The sequence below is a fragment of the Lolium perenne genome, chromosome 1 (assembly GCF_019359855.2).
Source record: "Lolium perenne isolate Kyuss_39 chromosome 1, Kyuss_2.0, whole genome shotgun sequence".
Lineage (NCBI taxonomy): Eukaryota > Viridiplantae > Streptophyta > Magnoliopsida > Poales > Poaceae > Lolium > Lolium perenne.
The window spans coordinates 143,740,801-143,759,781 of NC_067244.2; the positions used below are offsets into that span (position 1 = coordinate 143,740,801).

The window sequence follows — 18,981 nt, forward strand, 5'->3', positions numbered from 1 at the left end:
TCAGCGGAAGAAGACATCGGGTAACAACAGCCGACAACATTTTTTTTTTGTGTAGATGGAAGTCAACTCACAGCCACGCGCAAGGAGATCGATCTAATCCACGCGCGGGCCGATCGGCAGGGGAGAACGACCAGGGGAGATCGGCAGGGGAGATCGACCAGGGGAGATCGATCAGCAGCCAGGGGCCAGCACGTAGCGCAGCACGGAGCGGATCGGCCGGCAGCCAGGGAGATCGCGCAGAAGCAGAGATCGGGCGGGGCGGGCGGCCTGGGAAGAAAACGCGTTTTCTTCCCGGGAAGAAGAAAAGGCCGGCGCGGAGCCGATCGGCCGGACGAGACGGACGGCCACAGAGACGGCCGGGGAGACGGCCGGCGAAGATGGCCGGACGGAGAGCGGCGGCCGGCGGCGGATGAAGAGCGGCAACTACGGCCGGGACAACGTACAAACTAGGACCAAGTTTTGCTCTGATACCATGTTAAGGCAATATGCTTGTTGTATTACCAGGGGGCCAAAGGCCACAATATATAGTACATATAGAGGTGCACATATGCAGAAAGCCCCCTAACATATGGGAAGATTACAATAGACAGATATATACATCTAACATATTAGAGGTTCCCGTGCTGCATTTTGGCGTGCTCTGAAGATGCGCAAATCTTAACGTAACCGCCGGGACGAGACACATATGCGGCGCCTCCCAATATATTTTCCCATGAAGGAGATGTAGCACCGATGCTGAAGTGATCACCATGCATTAACCTTAAATTGCACTGCTGTTTACAATACAATTGTGTATCAATACAAATTTGGGGACTTCGGAGATTACACGGCAAATAGCTAGGGACGGATCAATGATCTACATGGAGATGCTTGTTTCGTTGTGGATGGTGCATGAAGCGGCCGGAATCTATGTACGTGGCTGCACGAGCCGCCTGATGCCGCGGCACAACTTGCGCAGGAAGAAGCCGCCGCCGAGCTGTTTGGCGTTAGAGTCGTCGTGGCCGTGGCACGCTCCCACCTGGTAATGAAGCAGCCAATCCTTGCAGTCGACGTCCATGGCGAAGTTGTCGAGATTGTGGGCGAGCGCGCGGTCGCCGTGCCTGAAGAGCAGCTCCACCTTGAGGCTCTTGGCGTAGATGGTAGGATCGCTGGGGCAGGCCTCCGCGGCCGCCCTGGCGACGGCTCGCGCGCGGTCGGCGCCTCCGTTCCAGACCTCGAAGTTGATGAACATGCACCAGAAGTTGACGCCGCTGTTGTCCTCGTCGGCGTATATGCGGCGGCCCCACTCGATGAACAGGCCCCTGGCGGCGTCGACGTTGCCGTCGTGAAGCTCCATGGCGATCCACGCTTTGTAGACGGAGGCGTAGTCGGCGACCCTGCTGCATCCGAGCGCGCTACGCAGGAGGAGACGCGCCTCCTTCATGTCGCCGTCGGCCTTGTACATCACTTGCGCCTGCTCGCACCGATATTTCTCGCCGCCGGCCGCCCCTCGCGACTCCCCACCGCCAGCGAGACTCCTCTACCCGCACGAGAGCTCCTCAACCCGTAGCTCCAGTCAACGCGTGAGCTCCCCGCTACAGCGGCGACCACCACATCGTGGAGCTTGTAAAAAACGATAAACAGGGTTATGCTTGAAATTCTCAAATGCTTGATACAGAAGCGTTTTGTAAACCCATCAGCAACTTGATCTTTTGACGGAATGAACCTGATCTCCAATTGCTTCTTCATCACTCGTTCTCGAATAAAGTGAAAATCAATCTCTATGTGCTTTGCTCAGCATGAAACACAGGATTAGCTCACAAGTACGTTGCACCAAGATTGTCACACCACAAACACGGAGCTTGTGTCAACCGTACTCCTAGTTCAGCTAACAAGGACTGCAACCAAATTACCTCAGCAGTTGCGTTGGCAACAGACTTATACTCAGTGCTTGACCTAGAAACTGTAGCCTGCTTTTTAGCACTCCAAGAAACCAGGTTTGGTCCAAAGAACACTGCAAATCCTCCTGGAGCGACGATCATCAACACATCCAGCCCAATCTGCATCAGAGAATGCACTAACTAGAGTAGAGTTGGACTTCATGAATGTGAGCCCAACTGTAATAGTGTGCTTGACATATCGCAGAATACGCTTTGCAGCAGTCCAATGCATAGTAGTAGGAGCATGTAGATACTGACACACTTTATTGATTGCATAGGATAAATCTGGTCTGGTGAGAGTGAGATATTGTAGTGCACCTACAATGCTTCTATACATGGTACTATCCTCAGGACCAAGCAAATCACCTTGAGCAACAATCTTTTCAAAAGAAGACAGGGGCGTCGGCATGCCTGTACAATGTGCCATACCAACTCGTGTGAGAATATCTTGTGCATATTTAGACTGACTTAGCACTAGTCCATTGTCAACCTTCTAAACCTCAATGCCCAAGAAGTAATTAAGATCACCAAGATCCTTGCGTGCAAACTCTTTACTTAGATCCTTCAAAAGAGCATCAGTTGCCGCTTGAGAGGAGCTAGCAACAATAATGTCATCAACATAGATAAGCATGAAAACTGTGATGCTGAACTTACGATAGATAAACAATGACATGTCAGCCTTGGAAGCAACAAAACCAAGATTAATAAGTTTAGCACTCAACCGAGAATATCATGCTCGAGGTGCCTGTTTCAGACCATACAGTGCCTTGTCAAGCTTGCAAATATGATTAGGTTTTCCCTTATCTTCATACCCTGGTGGTTGTCTCATGTAGACCTCCTCTTCCAGAACACCATGAAGAAACACGTTCTTAACATCTAATTGTCGCAAACTCCATCCCCTGGAAACTGAAACAGCCAGAACCAGACGAACAGTAGCAATCTTAACAACAGGACTGCATGTATCCTCATAGTCTATCCCATAGCGCTGTTTAAATCCTTTAGCCACCAACCTGGCTTTGTATCTGTCAATAGATCCATCGGCCTTGCGTTTGATTTTGTATATCCAGCGACAATCAATAATGTTTTTACCTTCACGAGATGGCACAAGCCTCCAAGTATTATTTTGCTTGAGAGCATCAAACTCCTCATTCATAGCTGCCCACCAGTTTGAGTCTTGTAAAGCATCTTCAAGGTTTGCTGGCTCAGCTGTAGAACACGACAGAGCCCATCGAATAGTGCCATCCTTGTATTCGCGCGGTTTAACAATACCCTTGGAAGCTCTTGTAACGGGCCGGGTAGAGGGAGCAGCAGGTTGGTGCACAGATCCGGCGGGCGCAGAGGATCCCATAGCAGGCACGGCAGACGAGCCAGACGAGCCAGAACTGCCTGCTTCATCGGAGGACACAGGCGGATCTGCTGTGGATGCAAAACTCGGTGTGGAGGATCGTGAGGACGACGAGGAGCCACGCGGAGAAACCGGCGCAGAGGATCTGGGAGCATCGCCTCGCGCGGGAGTGGGCCCCTGTCCACGCGCGGGAGTGGCCGACCGACGCGACGTGGCGCGCGCGGACTCGCCTCCGTGGTCAGACGCGCTGCCTGTGTGGTCAGGTGCGTAAGGGGCGTGATCCGACGCAATTTCCGGTGATCCCAAGGACGATCTGGGGCAGAGAATCCGCCTCGGATCGGGCGCTTCTGTTATTTCCACCTGAGTTGCCAGATGAGCCTCCAGAGCTGCTGGAAGCACTGTTTTGAGCAGAATTTTTACCGGGCGCCGTATTTTGAGGTGCTGCATCCTGCAGAACAGAACATACAGGTCTAGACAATGGATTAGTAGCATGATTATTTTCCACATGTGAATCATCAATAGTATCATCTCCTTGCTCAAAATTGTGAAGAGATGGATCAAGAAGAATAATTTGTTCGCGGAGAAGAGCACCGGCATTGGGATGTAGATTTTTGAATGGAAATACGGTTTCATCAAAGACAACGTCGCGACAAAATATAAACGCGACCAGTGGATACTTCTAGACATTTGACCCCCTTATGACGCGGACTATAGCCGAGAAACACACATTGCGTAGAGCGGAAAGCAAGTTTGCGCTTGTTATATAGACGAAGGTTGGGCCAACATGCACAACCAAAAACACGAAGAGATGAATAGGTTGGGTGTGTGCCTAAGAGACGATGTACAAGAGTGTCATTGTTGATGACTTTGCTAGGTAGCATATTGATGAGGTATGTGGCTGTAAGAAACGCTTCATCCCAAAATTTTAGAGGCATACCGGCATGAGCAAGAAGGGAGAGACCAACCTCAACAATGTGGCGATGTTTTCTCTCAGCTGCCCCATTTTGTTGATGAGCATGAGGACATGACACAAGATGAGAAATTCCCTGAGTCTGAAAATGAGAGTTAAGTGCAGTATACTCTCCTCCCCAGTCAGATTGCACAGAAATAATTTTCCTATCAAGTTTACGTTCAACAAGTTTTTGAAAGTTCACAAAGGCAGCAAGAGCATCAGACTTTTTCTTGAGTAAATAAATCCAAGTAAACTTGCTATAATCATCAATGAAGCTTACATAGTAATCATGATGACCAACAGAGGTAGGTGCAGGGTCCCATACATCAGAAAAGACTAATTGTAAGGGAGTTGTAGATACACTGGTGGAGATGGGATAAGGTAACTGATGACTTTTAGCTTGTTGGCATGGATCACACACTAATTCATGGCTAGAATCTCTAATACACGGAAGTTTATTTTTGCTAATAATATGCCTAACTATGATAAACGAAGGATGACCAAGACGACCGTGCCACCGAGACTGTGATGGATGAGCGGCGACAAAAGCATGCTTCTGAGAATTTGGCGACTCCAGGGAAGAAATAAGAGGGTAAAGCCCTCCAACACACCGTCCTCTATGAATTATTTTCCGGGTGACCTGATCCTTGATCAAAAAGAAGAACGGGTGAAATTCTATGAACACTCTATTATCATATGTGAAACGGTGAACATAGAGAAGATTTTTGGATGCATTAGGGACATATAGGACATTGCGAAGTTGAAAATTTCGAGCATGGTTATGAACTATAGATTGACCAACATGGGAAATAGTCATACCTTGTCCATTGGCGGTGTTGACCTTGTCGTAGCCCTTGTAGGAGTCCCTCATGGTGAGATTGTTGAGTTCCCCGGTGATATGATGGGTAGCACCTGAGTCCTGGTACCAATTTGTGTCGACCCCGTAGGCAGCATTGATTTCTTTGTCACCATAGCCGCCATCATCATCTTCATAACGGCACCAACAATCTTTAGCATAATGAACCTCTTTTCCACAATCTGGCAAGTGACATTGGCCCATGGGGTGGTGCGGCGGCGTCCACGACCGCGTCCTCGGCCCCCTCCTGGAGGTCCACGGCCACCACCACGACCTTTATTGTATGGGCGATCATCTCCTCGACGACCATCCCGACGCTCATCACGGCGCTCATCGCGGCAATCACCGCGGTCACCGCGCGGCTTGCCAGAACCAGTATTGTTGGTGTAGAACTGGCGACGCTGATGATATGCAGCGTTTGCAGATGTCTCAAACTCATCAGGTGGCGAGGAATTTAGCATCTCCTGACGCTGATCATATGCATGCAATTGAGAGTACAGCAGACTCAACGTGATTGGCATGGGAGACACGCCCAGAGCGGCAACCAGAGAGTTGTACCCGCTGCCAAGACCGGCGAGTATGTAGGAGACAAGCTGGCGATCAGGCAGAGGGTGACCGGCCGAGATCAATTCGTCGGCGAACCCCTGCATCTTTGTAAGGAACTCCGAAGTAGTCATCTGTAGCTTCTTCGTGTTAGCGAGGGCGATGAGCAGATTAGTCACACGGGACTCACTTTGTGCGGCAAACATCTCCTCCAGGGCTGTCCAGACTCCATGGCTGCTCTCAATACGATGGACATGAGGTATGATCTCAAGGGATAGAGATTGGAGGAGGTATGACAGGACCGTCTGGTCCTTTGCAAGCCAGACTGCGTACGCCGGTTTTGGCGTCGGTTTCGCCTGGGCATCGGCCTCTTTTTCGGCTGTGGTAGGAGGAAGCTCTTGTGGCGGTGCTGCAGCTGTTCCGTCGAGAAACCCGACGAGTTGAGCGCCACGTATGGCAGGGAGCACCTGGGAACGCCACAGGGGAAAATTTCTTCTCGTCAGCTTGTCTGATGGAGGTGTCCCGAGGTTGATCTGGGGGACATAGCTGGACGACGCCATGGCGATCGGCCTGAGCAACGATGGCGGAGCGGAGGACGGTGAGGTGGGCGATCCTGGCGTCGCTTGGTTTCGGCGACAGACGGGACGGAGACAGAGATCGATCTTCGTCGATATCGATCAGGTAGATGCGGCGGAAGATCCGGCTCGTGATACCATGTAAAAAAGGATAAACAGGGTATAATTGGATCTACTCGGATCCAATCCCGAGTCTGTCAAGGTTGTATTTATAGTAGGGTGTTGTGGGTCACCAGCCGTACAAGTTAAGAACTCATATTACAAACCGTGTTACATATAAACTCTAACAGAGCTCACTATCTACACGGGAGGGCTCGAGGTTGGCCAGCCTCCCCCCGCCGCTCGGCCGCTGCCGGAATTGGCGCGGTTGTCAGCGAGGCCCCTCCTTGTCCAAGAGATGTGGAGCGGAGAGGTCATGTGCAAGGTTGTCGGTATGGAGATACTATGTAGTATAATTTTCTTGCCAACAACATCGTATCGTAAAATCATACTGTAGTCTCACGGTACTATAAAATTCTATTTTTATTAAAAATATATGTATATATATTAATAGTTTACCTCAAATTAATTTGAATTTAATCTTTAATTTTGAGCATATTCTATGTTTTTAGTAGAATCTAATGATGTATTTAAATAATATAAATATGGACTAACCCATCCAATGCATGATATAAGAATAATTAATTATGAACCTAAAAAAAAGAATGTGTATACTTGATAGTCAGTATAAATAAATGGCTTCTAGACACCGCGCTCACGACAGAGTTGCCCACTAACGCGTGCTCCGACGAGCTGCTCCACATCGACCATGCATTCGCTACCGACGAGTATAACACGTCCGGGCCTCTCGAAATAAATCAAGTGGATAAATGAATAAGACTAGTATAAATGCCCGTGCGTTGCCACGGGTTTTCAAATTTTATTTCTCAATGCACTTATATAATTCACAACTTACTATGAAAATCTCGATCTTTTCTGAGAAAAAAACACGATAATTATATGTATAAGTCAATAAATTTCACCCTCCATAAGGTTTCATACAATTTTGCGCTTTCTTTTAAGCACTACTCGAACATGGATGATCCCAAAGTTCATAAATTCCAAGCCAGACAGATAAACCATTACACTATGTTCACGTGTAATTCCTAGTCAGACAGATAAACCATTACACCTTTGGAGAACAACCAGCAGTTAATTGAACAACACAAAATCATAAATTTAATAATATAACAAGTAAGACTACAGAAGTATTTATTCACAAAAGAGAATGCAATGTACAAAGCTGGCTATCTATGAAGGAACCTGTGCTCTACAAAGATGGCTAGCTATGTAGTTGATGCATTAATCGATTATGCTCCTGGATATGAGTAATGTTTGCTGAGGACCTGCTGCTAGCTCCTAGTCATCGGACCTCATCCATTAAAGCGCAGCTCAGGTGGCGGCTCTGTGATGAACTCCTTCTCTGCATTTCACAAGTTCACACCAGAAACTATGGTTATTTCCTTGGCTTAAGGAAACAATCAACTAATGATATTTACTAATGATAATAGTGTCAACCGTATGCAAGAAAGATGACTCCTCCAAGAGACACTGACTCTATAAATGTTTGAGCAACAATATAAACTTAAATGGTCTGCAGACAAATCGATTTGGCATGATTTGACCAACCTACCAGTTACCCCAAGTGCCTGGAATATTAGGAAAGGACAAAGCAGAAATATTTAATATTTCAGTCGTGTATAGTTGGAAGACTTGAATTTCATAATTTAGCAACGATATACATTACATAGTATGTAAACAAACAGTAACTACTTCAGACGTCAGTATATAGGCTGTTGACTTCAAACGGGCACTTTTGCTAGCATATATAACACAACAACTTATTTTTCTAAAAAAGATCATATAATGTATCGACGGATTCAACATAAAAACAAAACCAGGTAAGATGTAGCCACATAATGAGTCTTCCACTTTATGCCAGAAGGGAGAGTATATGCAGGAAGTATTACTCGGTAAATCCTGTCACATTGCAAGTGAAAGAAACAAATTCAACGTGTCTTAACATATTAATATATAACGTATGGTATGTCTTCCCTTCATACTCCCTATACTACACAGCTACACTACATATTGCATGATCGAGCCAGAGATGAATCTGTAAAACTATAAACAGAATGTAGATGCTATTTAAAACTACACAGTGATTCTCCTTATCTACTCCTTTCCGTTTGATTTGCTAAACGAATTTTTGCAATGACAAAATTAATCATTTTTAGAAAGGAATTTGAACCAAACAAAATAGAAACTGAAATTTGTGGTTCTTTGTAGATATAAAAAGATCTTATGTTTGCATTGGATCACGGGTGATGATCATAGGACCTCTGAGCGTCTCCTTTGCATGCAACAACATGTGCCAGCAAAGAACAAAATCTGGTCGAAACAAAAGCCAAGCATAAGAAAAACCACAAAGCATCAGCGATAGCAAACATAATGGTCAATCGGTTTCTTCCAAAGAATAAATGTATACGAGACATGATAAAATTCAGACCAGTTCAACAGCTAGCTAGGCCTTGCCTCCTCTAGTACTGCTGAAAGCTCATGTTTATGTAGCTTATTGCAGGAGGATTCAGAGTTCTCATCTTGCCTGCAAAGAAATGAAGAAAACCGTGAGAAAGAGCTCAAAACCACACCGCACCTCTGGCTTTCATGCCGATTAGCACGTCTTTCAAGCCTAAAATCATCTACAAGAACAAAAAGATTTATTTTCCCCGAGAAGTCATGGACAGCGTATTAGCAAAGTTCATATGTGATTTCATAGGTAAATGGGTGTTCTGTATTACAGGATGCAGAGCTAGATGAGCTCCTAATCCTGATTGGGTTTCCGCTCACAGATTTTCCAGGAGAGTCTTGCCGAAAATTCCATTAGTTGCTTTGATTAAGCAACTGCAGTAAGTATTCAGTCTTTTCATCTTGAAAGACTTGCAGAAGTACCAGGGATCATGATTTTGACAACAATTTGCAAAAGGTTTCACAAACAATTTCATTAAGTGTTTAGTCATCCTAACATGAAAAACCAACCCATCGCCCGTAAATACCCATCAGCTATGGTAGAACTTAAGTAGATTTCCTAACACAAAATTCACAATGTGTATTAAGCATTGCCTGAAAGGTCCGACTACTAACACATGAACTTAACAATATACTTAGGATAGAAATGTTTACGGATGATAATGGATGACAAGCCAAATTCTAGTACCTCAGAGCCTCCAGTGAGCTCACAAAGTTCATGACAACATTAGATGGATATCTCCAAATATGCACATCCAAAGAGATAGTAAAAGGTTTACCCCACTGGGAATCCTCCCTTGGCACGGTGGCTGGGTGAGCATGATGATGCACATGGCTATGAGGAGAACATCCATAATTATCTTGCTGAGGTATCTCCTTGCGCTTCAGATCAGAGAAGTCCACGAGCAGGATGGGGTTAGTTCAGCAACGCCAACTCATACACATGCACACACTTAAGTAAAAAAGCTCTTAGCATCAAATGGGCATGAGAAACAGCACAAACTATCATGACTGTCAAGTAGAAATGCATTTTCTGGTTGCACAAGCTAACACGTGAAAGTGTTTAATTAGCATATACCATGCTTCCTCAAATCCTTAGTAGAACTGTTATACATGATTGAATTTTATACAGGTGAGCGGTGTCTGATTTTCAAGCATAATGAAATATCGCGATCTGTTCATGGCTCGTGCTGGTGTATTTCGAGCGAACCACAGTTCTCCGGCTGCAAGTGTAACAATTCATAACAATGGCTAATATCAAATTTATCCGCAAAAAAGGCTAATATCAAAGTTGTACAGCAATCACATTTTATTGGTTGCTTCTCAGGATACCATCACAACCTTTTCTTCGCTTGATGCATCCTTATGACTGAAAAAGCACACCAGTTTTGGCTTGCCTAGAAATCCTATTTTGAAGGAAAGGAAACTGTGTAAATAATAAACACTCTATGATTTTGCACAAATTCGATAATTGATAGGAAGCATTTTTTATCCAAAGAAGGGAAAGCACTCTACAAATTATGTATTGGACTGGTAGCAAGTTTTTAACAAACAGGGGAGACTGTCACATGCCTTATATAATATAAATATGCTTGATGAAAAGAGAGAAGCACTAACCTTGACATACAAAAGATTGGCATTCACACATAATGCTAGGTTGCTCAGGAGGGTTCCAGGGAGTTTTGGTCCACCAAGAGATCTCATGTGAGCATCACCGACAATGGTAATGACACTATGACTGCTGAATCTGAAACAGTCAATGACACCATTACAAAGTCAGTTACCAAAAATTTCAAGAACATGCTATGAGGTAGAACAGAAACAAAGCCAACAACCGACCATATATTTCCAGCCAGGCCTCAAATATTGACAATGCAGTTTTGCAACTTGTGCTGTAAGGCACCTGGAACAAACAAAAAATTCAACATGCCAGAATCATACACTCCAATTGTTCTATAAAGTTACATAATAGGTCGTGCTCAATTGAAGAATACAGTTGTTAGCAGTCAAAAAAAAAAAAAGAATACAGTTGTTGCATATTATTCAATACAGTTTCCATTTCAGAAGGGGTGTGCTCCGATGTCCCCCCCCCCCCCCCCCCCCCCTTAGCTCCACGGTTCCGAGAAGTTGGAGCTGCTCCAGCTTTTGGTATAATTACGTGAAGTTGAATTCGTGAAATATAAAAATGCAGAGCACACTGGGACGTACCGCGTGAGCGCTTAAATCTTTGGCTGAAAGTTCATCTGGCCCGTGGCGAAGTACTTCCTGGCGGTGGAGTTGGCCTGGCCACGACGGTGAGGATGGCTATGGTGGCGGCGCTGAACCACCCAGCACTGCCGTGACGTTCCCAAACACCGGGTAATTAGAAATATTGAGGTAATTAGAAATATTGAAACGCGCTCAAGAGAGGAGAGGGATTTAAAAAGTTAACTGCAAGCTGCTCTAGCTTTTGGTACACAAACATAAAAAAACACGGAGCGCCGTAATTTACATCCGACTGCTACTGATTTGACTTAATCGCAACATGATTTACATTTGTCGCTACTGAATCATGGAATCCGGCGAACGAGTCGACGTACCTTCAGCTGAAGTTAAACTTGTCCGATTCGTTCTCGCCGCCGCGCAAATCGAGTTGTAGCTCGCTGCCACCACCGCCAGGAGCTTGCTATCGCCGCCACTACGTCGCGCGCGTCGCCTCACCCACGACGAAGTTGGTTGAGGCGGTCACAACAAGTTTCTGGCGGCGGCGGCAACAAGCTACAACTCGATTTACGCGGCAGCAAGAATGATTCAGACAAGTTTGACTCCGGCTGAAGGCAAGTTCATTCGTTTGCCGACGGCCTCGATTCGATGGCGGCAGGCGTGAATCACGCTGCGGTGAAGTCAAATCGGGGAAAGTCTGGGCATTCGGAAACATGCCCGAGAGATGGGAGGGGGGGGGGGGGGAAGATAAAACGTGCGTAACATTTTGGTCACTTATCGGTGACAGTGGTACATAAATAAACAACAAATCCATGTTTTTGTGTTCTGCGGAACCAACTCCACGTATTTGTACCAAAAGCTAAAACAACTACACATATTTGTACCAAAAGCTGGAGCAACTCCACTAATCAAAACAAAAAATCTGGAGCGGCTCCAATTTCACGATTTCAGAAAAGTCTTGCCAACTCCGTATGTATGGATGTGTTGTTTAAAAGAAGTAAAACGTGCTACTTAAAAGAAGCAAGCAAGAGAGCTTCTTACGATTTTCCTCAAATAACTGGTAGTCTGTCCAATTGAGTTCTTAACATCTTATCTTAGTGCAGAGAATGAATCACTTTTGCTATGGTTGAGTACCTGGCTTTAGGAGAGGTGGATCCCGTCAGAATTGTTGGATCCGATCAAAGGGAAGAGGATCCCGTTGCAGGGAGATTCCGTTGCTCGTGCGGCCATAGCGTGACATTGACGCTCTGAGATGCCACTGCTAGTGTTGTTCGTGTCTCGCCGCCGCGCACCGCGTGCTACTGCTGGTGGTGCTGCTGCCTGGGTCGTTGAGGTTTGCGGCAGCTGGTCGTCGGCAGGATTGGTGGAAGATGACAGGGTAGGTGGGGCAACGACGGCGGACGGGATATTGGCGACAGCGAGCTCGAGGAGACTGGGGAGTGGGAGAAGATGCAGCGCCGGAGAGGACGTGCGAGGTGGTCGCAGCGGCGGCGGTGGTGGGGAGGGCGAGCATGCGAGGGGGCATAGACGAGCGGGGTCTTCGTGAGGGTTTTCTATTCGGGGCAGGCCCACTTGTTCGGAAATTGTTGTGGGAGGGTAAAATAGTCAGATAAAAATATGTAGGACGAAAACTTCAATCAGAGGAAACAGAACCAGTTCCTTCTTTTTAGATAGTAGAGATAGAGATAGAGATGTAGCATCGATGCTAAAGTGATCACCATGCATTGACGGAAAACTGCACTACTATTTGCATTAAAATTGTGTATCAATAAAAAATTGGAGACTTTGGAAATAATAGAGCCAATATCGAGGACTTTTTTTTTTTGTTGCGGGGACTGGCTTTTACTCTTTTCTTTTTTGAGAGAGAATGACTGGTTTTTACTTTTTACTATGTGTAAAATCTAGGCAGTGAGGCTTCTGATAACTCGGCCAGGCCCAATAGCACCGGCAGGCCGAAAGCCCACGCCGGACTCCTCGGTCATCCCACCACTGCTCCGCCGTCGTCTCGCCCCCGGCCGTCCATCCCCTCCGCGCGCCGCCACCCTCCCCAAAGAACCCCATGGCGTTCGCCGCCAGGAGGAGCGTCGCCTCCCGCTTCTCCCACCACCTCAGCCGCCGCCTCCACCCCTCCATACCCCACCAGCTCTCCTCCCGCTCCAGCGACGACGACCCCCCGAGCCCCCCGCAGCCGCTGCCGCTCCCGCCATTCCTCCCGCCCGCTTTCAGAGCTGCCCAAACCCTAAACCACCTCCTCCCCTTCTCCCTCCACCACTCGGGTCTACCGCGCCGCAGCTTCTCCTCCGCCGCCCCAGCCGGAGAGGTTGATGCTGCTGCGAGCGTCCTCGCAGACGCCGCGGCTGCGGCGGTGCCGGGCCTGCCGGCGCCGTTCCCGGGGGAGGTGGCCGCCGCCGCCGTCGACTCCTTCTACCCCGTCGCCGCGCTGCAGTACCTCATTGATTACGTGCATACCTTCACCGGGCTGAACTGGTAAGCTTCGCGATGCAGCTTCTGCGGTCCGGGATCTGTTTCCTTGGATCGTGTGCTTGGTTTGCTTGCTCCTGCTCGTCTCTCATGCGGGATGTGATGGTCAGGTGGGCTTGTATTGCGATAACGACGGTGCTGATCCGGAGCGCGACCATCCCTGTGCTGGTGAACCAGCTCAAGTCCACGCAGAAGCTAAATGTAATGTACTCTTGGTGTGATTCAGCGTGCATTTTTCTAGACCTTTTGTTTGCTTGATGTGCTAGTGTACGTGTGGGTCAAAATCTATGCAGCATGTAAGTGTCATTTCGGGAATATGTAACCACTGCATTCCCTACACTACCACACAAGCATGAGCAGAGTGTTGTATCAGAGTGGTTACTTGTTCCCCAAATCAGCTAGTGATGTACTGTACCTCACTGCTGCTCCATCCTGTCCAGGCACTTGCCCCTTGCACCACCGCTAATCAGTTCTCCTTTTTAATTTCGAACGTTTTATGGACTTCAAAATACTGCATTCCAGTCAGCAAGCCCTTCTATGCATTATGTAGATGCTATTTCTTAGACCTGTTCATCCACAGCCTGGCCCAGCCTGCAAGCTTGAAATGATATAAACACAAATGCTTCCTAGAAAATGATTACAATAGCACTATTTGTACCCCTATAATTAACAAAATCAATTCTTGTAAATAAAAAAATGTTCTTTACATGCTTCTTCGGGCTGGCCTGCTCCAGGCTTGGGATTGGCATTTTTGGTGCCGCTGTCTCAAGCACGCCCTGGCCCATGGTTTTAACAGTTATTGTATTTAAGACGTCTTTAGGAAGTCACATGCTATCACTGTATCAGTTTAGTTCATTGCTCTTTCCTTCTTTCAGAAGTCTATTTATTTGACCTTAGTACTTTATTGTGGTTCACGCAAAGTTTCCATCTGATTACTTCTTTCTTTCAAACTTGACCATTTTCAGGCAATAAAACCAGAGATGGAAGCCATTAAGGATTCAATGGATGTGAGATTATGTCCTTCTCTTGTATAGAATATATTATGTAGTTGCCAACTGATGAGAGAATGGGGCATGGAGAACAGTTATTTAACTTCTGTTAGTTAGATACATCATATAGCTAATGCTTTAACCTTTCAAGTTCATTTCATACAGAGCTCGGATCCGAAATCGGCGCTAGAGGGGAAATATAAAATGACTGCACTCTTCCAAAAGTATGTAACCTGGAGTACATTATTCTTGTCTCTATTTTAATGACAATGGCACCAGCTGTGCATTTCCTGGTTAATATATACTGTCCATAGTCTAAAAATAATGTTCACTAGGATTTTGTAATCTGGAATTCTTTCTGTGTTAAATGGACGTGTTCTAAATTTTTAGACATATCGGTCACCATTGACCACATCATGATGATATTTTCTCTTATGTGGTGCATGATGTATTAGAGATAGTTCTCGTTGGCGCAGTTCCTCTTAACTTCTTTTTGCAATTTTCCTTTAGGCATGGTGTTAGTCCATTTAGTCCACTAAAAGGACTCCTAATCCAAGGGCCAATGTTCATGAGCTTTTTCTTTGCTGTGAGTAATGCATCTTTCTATCCCTCCGACTGTTCTATGTTATACTCTGTACTATCTTTTGGAGGAAAAAAAAACTATATATTGTATTGCTTACCTTGCTTCTTTCTGATTGTAGATAAATAACATGGTTGAGAAAGTTCCTTCATTGAAAGGAGGAGGATTATCTTGGTTTACTGATCTGACAACCCCGGACCCTTATTACATCCTTCCGGTGTTAACAGGACTGTCCTTCTTGGCTACAGTAGAGGTATGCAATTTCTCTAGTGTCATTGTGGTGTCTGTGTACGTCTATCATTGTGCATGTAACTTGGCATACCATTGCTTCTTTCTTGTATTTTTGGTGTTGTAGGATTTAGGGATCTGTTTTATACCATTTTGCCTGCGTAAACATGTACCCTTGTCAAATGGTGCATTCACTTTTAAAACGTATGAACATAAACAGACTCCTTATGATTGCATCCAATTAACTACTCTGCTTTCATGGTACCTTTTTTCTTACTGAACATCCAGAATTTCGAACTGTGGGTTGTGAATTTGAAACATTGACTGTGCTAGATGATTTACTTGCCAGTATTTCAGTCTAATCTAGCAAATATATTGTGGTATTTCAGCTTAACTTGCAGGAAGGAATGGAGGGAAATTCTATGGCAGGTAAAATGAAGACATTTTCTAGAGGAATGGCTGTTATGACAGTCCCTTTCACAATGAATTTTGCCAAGGTATGACAATAGATATGACTACTCTTTCTTAGTTTCTGTATGTAGATGGTATATCTGTACATGGATAAATGGGAATGTGTAGCAACTAGGGTGTCAAGCGGCGTCCCGCTTTAGTCCGGCAATGACATGATTTAGGCAAAAGTGACTCAAGATTCAAGCTAGAAATAATGAAGAGTGTGAACAAACTCCATCCCGCATCCCGTCCGCATTGACACCCTTATTAGCAACCAAAGATTGGAATGTTTGACTAATTTGTTGTTGCTTCTTAATTGACAAGCATCAAGAATGAGCTTTTACTTCTTAATTGACAAGCATTAGGGATATGTTGCCTTTTCTGTTAAGCTATTGCCATGCCTTTAGTTTTATCAGCTAGGAATTCACTGTGAATGTTATAGACCAAATACCATTGTGGTCCAGATTTTATAATGCAACCAAACAAAGTGAATGTGCTTATGAGTTTTACAACGAAAGCACTTCAGAGAGCGATGGAGATACTCCACAAACAGATCGAGAAACTACTACTACAAGACATTCCAGACATAACTAGAAAGCATCTAACACAAACCAATCAGCACCCTCTCTAGTTAGTCTCTTGTGTCTCAGACGAATTCACAACAGAAGGTAGCACAAATAAACTCATTCGTAGTTTCGGAATCATAATATTTTATACCTAGAAAATTGATGACTATGCAAGACATATTATCTCATGTAGCTGAATTTTTTAATTATGATATAACTGTATAAGATAGATTATCTTATGGCCTGAGAAAATGATCAAAATGACTGTAAGACATATTGGCTCATGTCATGTGGCTGAGAAAATTTATGGCTATACGACAGATTGTCTGGAATGGCTGTTCAAATTTTGTTCAATGGTAGCAAATACTGTTATTTTGCTGTTTAGTTTGTGCTAAGAGATCTGCAAGTAGTAAAGGTCATGAGGGGAACGTATCCGGTGCACCGGGCCTTGTGGAGAGCACCCAGTGCACCAGATCTCGGTCCAAATTCAGAACAAGTTCAAGAAACAAGAATGACAAATTCAGTGTCGATAGACTAATCGGCTTTATTCAGTCCAATTTAGATAAACTCTGGGCACTCTACCGCCTAAACGGACCTAAAGCGGGCAATGACCTAAGGTGCTGGGGGCCACTCTATCGCCTAAGCATTCTAAGGAGGACACCTTAAAAACCATGCATGGTAGATAGATGTTGTGTCACCATGTTGTTTTTTTTTCTTTTCAGAATTGTTGACAACTCACCAGATATGTGTTCTCAGGTTATGAGGTAGTACTAGAAATTTTTCAAGCAAGCACAATATATTATTTTCTTATAGCTTGGGTGGGGGTTCTACTGTAATACTGTTTTGGCATGTGAACTAAAATGTACCAAAAATACATGCCATTAGTATGCTTAGCGAACAAAGATAGGCTGGATTGTCCCGACTAGTCAAGTGAGCTAGATATATCCACTTCAACAGTACTCACAACATTGTCCTAATCTCCTAGTCGTTTGTCTTGTTCCAGGGAATTTTCTGTTACTGGATCACGTCAAACTTGTTCTCCCTTGTTTATGGTATTGGTGAGTATGGTTCAAGCCTTTTTAAGAATTGAGGAAAGAACGGTTGATCTATGGCATTAGGCTCTGTTTGATGGTCTAATAGTTCATGACGTGTGATACTTGATTTTTATCAGTTATCCGCCGACCTGCTGTGAGGAAGTTGTTTAATCTTCCTGCTTTGGAAGCTCAGACTGCACCTGCACTGAAGTCAGCTTTCAATTTATTTGGTGGATCCAAGGCAATACCTTCAGCAAAGTCACCTTTAGCTATCACAGCAGCCCAGCAATCTTCTTTGGAGAAACCTGATGCTGCTGCTCTTGGCTACCGGGTCAAAAATCTTGAAAAGAAGGTGAAATCTAGAGGAAAATCTCGGAAACACAGGTAAAATATGGGCACATAGGAGCTTAAATGAGAGTTTGCACTTTGACCTTGCGGTTGGTTGAGATTTGATTTGCCCTGAATCCTGATATCGTGCTATGATTCGATTTTGCGCAAGGAGGCTGTCACTGTTTCTTCATCACATGTGGCTGCTGTGGCCTTTTTTAGTGTATAAGACCGATTTTGTTAGCATAATAGTTGATAAACCTTAGTAACTTACAATAATTGGTTTTGGTGTTCATCTTCCTAAAATTGAGATGACAATATCTGGTTCCTATGGACTTTTGGAGAGCCTCAGTGACACAACAGGTAAAACTATGGCACCAATAGTTCAAATCATTGAGAGGTATCTTTGTTTAGTGGTGTCAGCTGCTAGTAAGCGGCTTCAAGTGGTTGGTGATTGCTTGTATCCAAATGCTTCCAGTTATAGATGGGAGATGCAGGAATACGTCAGTATGGTACTAGATGTTTATATGATTATGTTTGTATCTTCTGTTTATGCACTTGAGCTTATGTGATGTCCAACTCACGGTATTCTGTACACTGGCTGTGCACTTTGCCTGGAAAATAATAATAAGTTCGTGGAATAAGTATCTGTTCCATCTACCTTGTGGTTTGTCATGCGGCCACTAAAACAACTAGGCAAATTTTGTGTACCAGTGATTATATTTGTGTGCCTTCCTGATGTTTTCAGACCTAGCTAAGCGATAACTCATGTACTTTCAGTTGTTGGTAATGATGTTTTCTTTTTTTCATTGTGCTTCCGGATGCTTTATCTCAGTTTTGCGTTAACCATGTTTAAGTTTGTGTACTAATAGCAATACAAATGGGAGAGGAACACTTTACCTGTTATTTGGTATGTGTCTTGGCAACCTGACAGAGTACACGGTTCACCTGTTATTTGGTATCCTGTTCATTAGGTCGCTCATCTGCTTTGAGATGTGATATGGACACTTTATAATTTACAAACCTGATCAGCGTGAAACGCCAGGCACATACATCAGCTCATTTTTGTGTCCGATGGGTTAGTTACAGAAGCAACGGACTACTTCACCAGCTATGCTGTGAATATTCTTCTTGTGCTGTTCACACGATAGTTCTTCTCTATCTTCAACGGGTATAATATTTCTATTTAAATAGCTTGAAGTTTATGGTGTACATTTTAGGTTATTATTATCAAATAACGACATGCAGGATCAAACATGCGTGCATAGCTAGATGAAAGGACAGTCTCACTACTCGCCAGAATCTGATAGAGCTATCCCGGTTAGCTGCATTTGCACATTCCCAATCTTGTATTTGAAGCATTCTT

The 18,981-nt window shown here is 44.9% G+C and overlaps 1 protein-coding gene and 1 long non-coding RNA gene across 2 annotated transcripts; one reads left to right on the plus strand and one right to left on the minus strand.

The window, feature by feature from the left end:
* Positions 1-7,404: 7,404 nt before the first annotated feature.
* LOC127306674 (uncharacterized) lies at positions 7,405-10,002 on the minus strand. The gene is made up of 2 exons (XR_007854799.2): positions 9,538-10,002; positions 7,405-8,834 (listed from the first exon to the last, which is right to left on the minus strand). It is a non-coding gene; the product is annotated as an uncharacterized lncRNA (long non-coding RNA).
* A 2,917-nt stretch (positions 10,003-12,919) lies between these two features.
* LOC127306679 (mitochondrial inner membrane protein OXA1-like) lies at positions 12,920-18,271 on the plus strand. The gene is made up of 9 exons (XM_051337369.2): positions 12,920-13,447; positions 13,552-13,642; positions 14,407-14,448; positions 14,596-14,654; positions 14,941-15,016; positions 15,132-15,263; positions 15,628-15,735; positions 17,258-17,312; positions 17,426-18,271. Exons 1-9 carry the CDS (start codon positions 13,020-13,022, stop codon positions 17,674-17,676), a joined length of 1,242 nt encoding a protein of 413 aa, XP_051193329.1. The 5' UTR covers positions 12,920-13,019; the 3' UTR covers positions 17,677-18,271.
* The last annotated feature ends 710 nt before the right edge of the window (positions 18,272-18,981 follow it).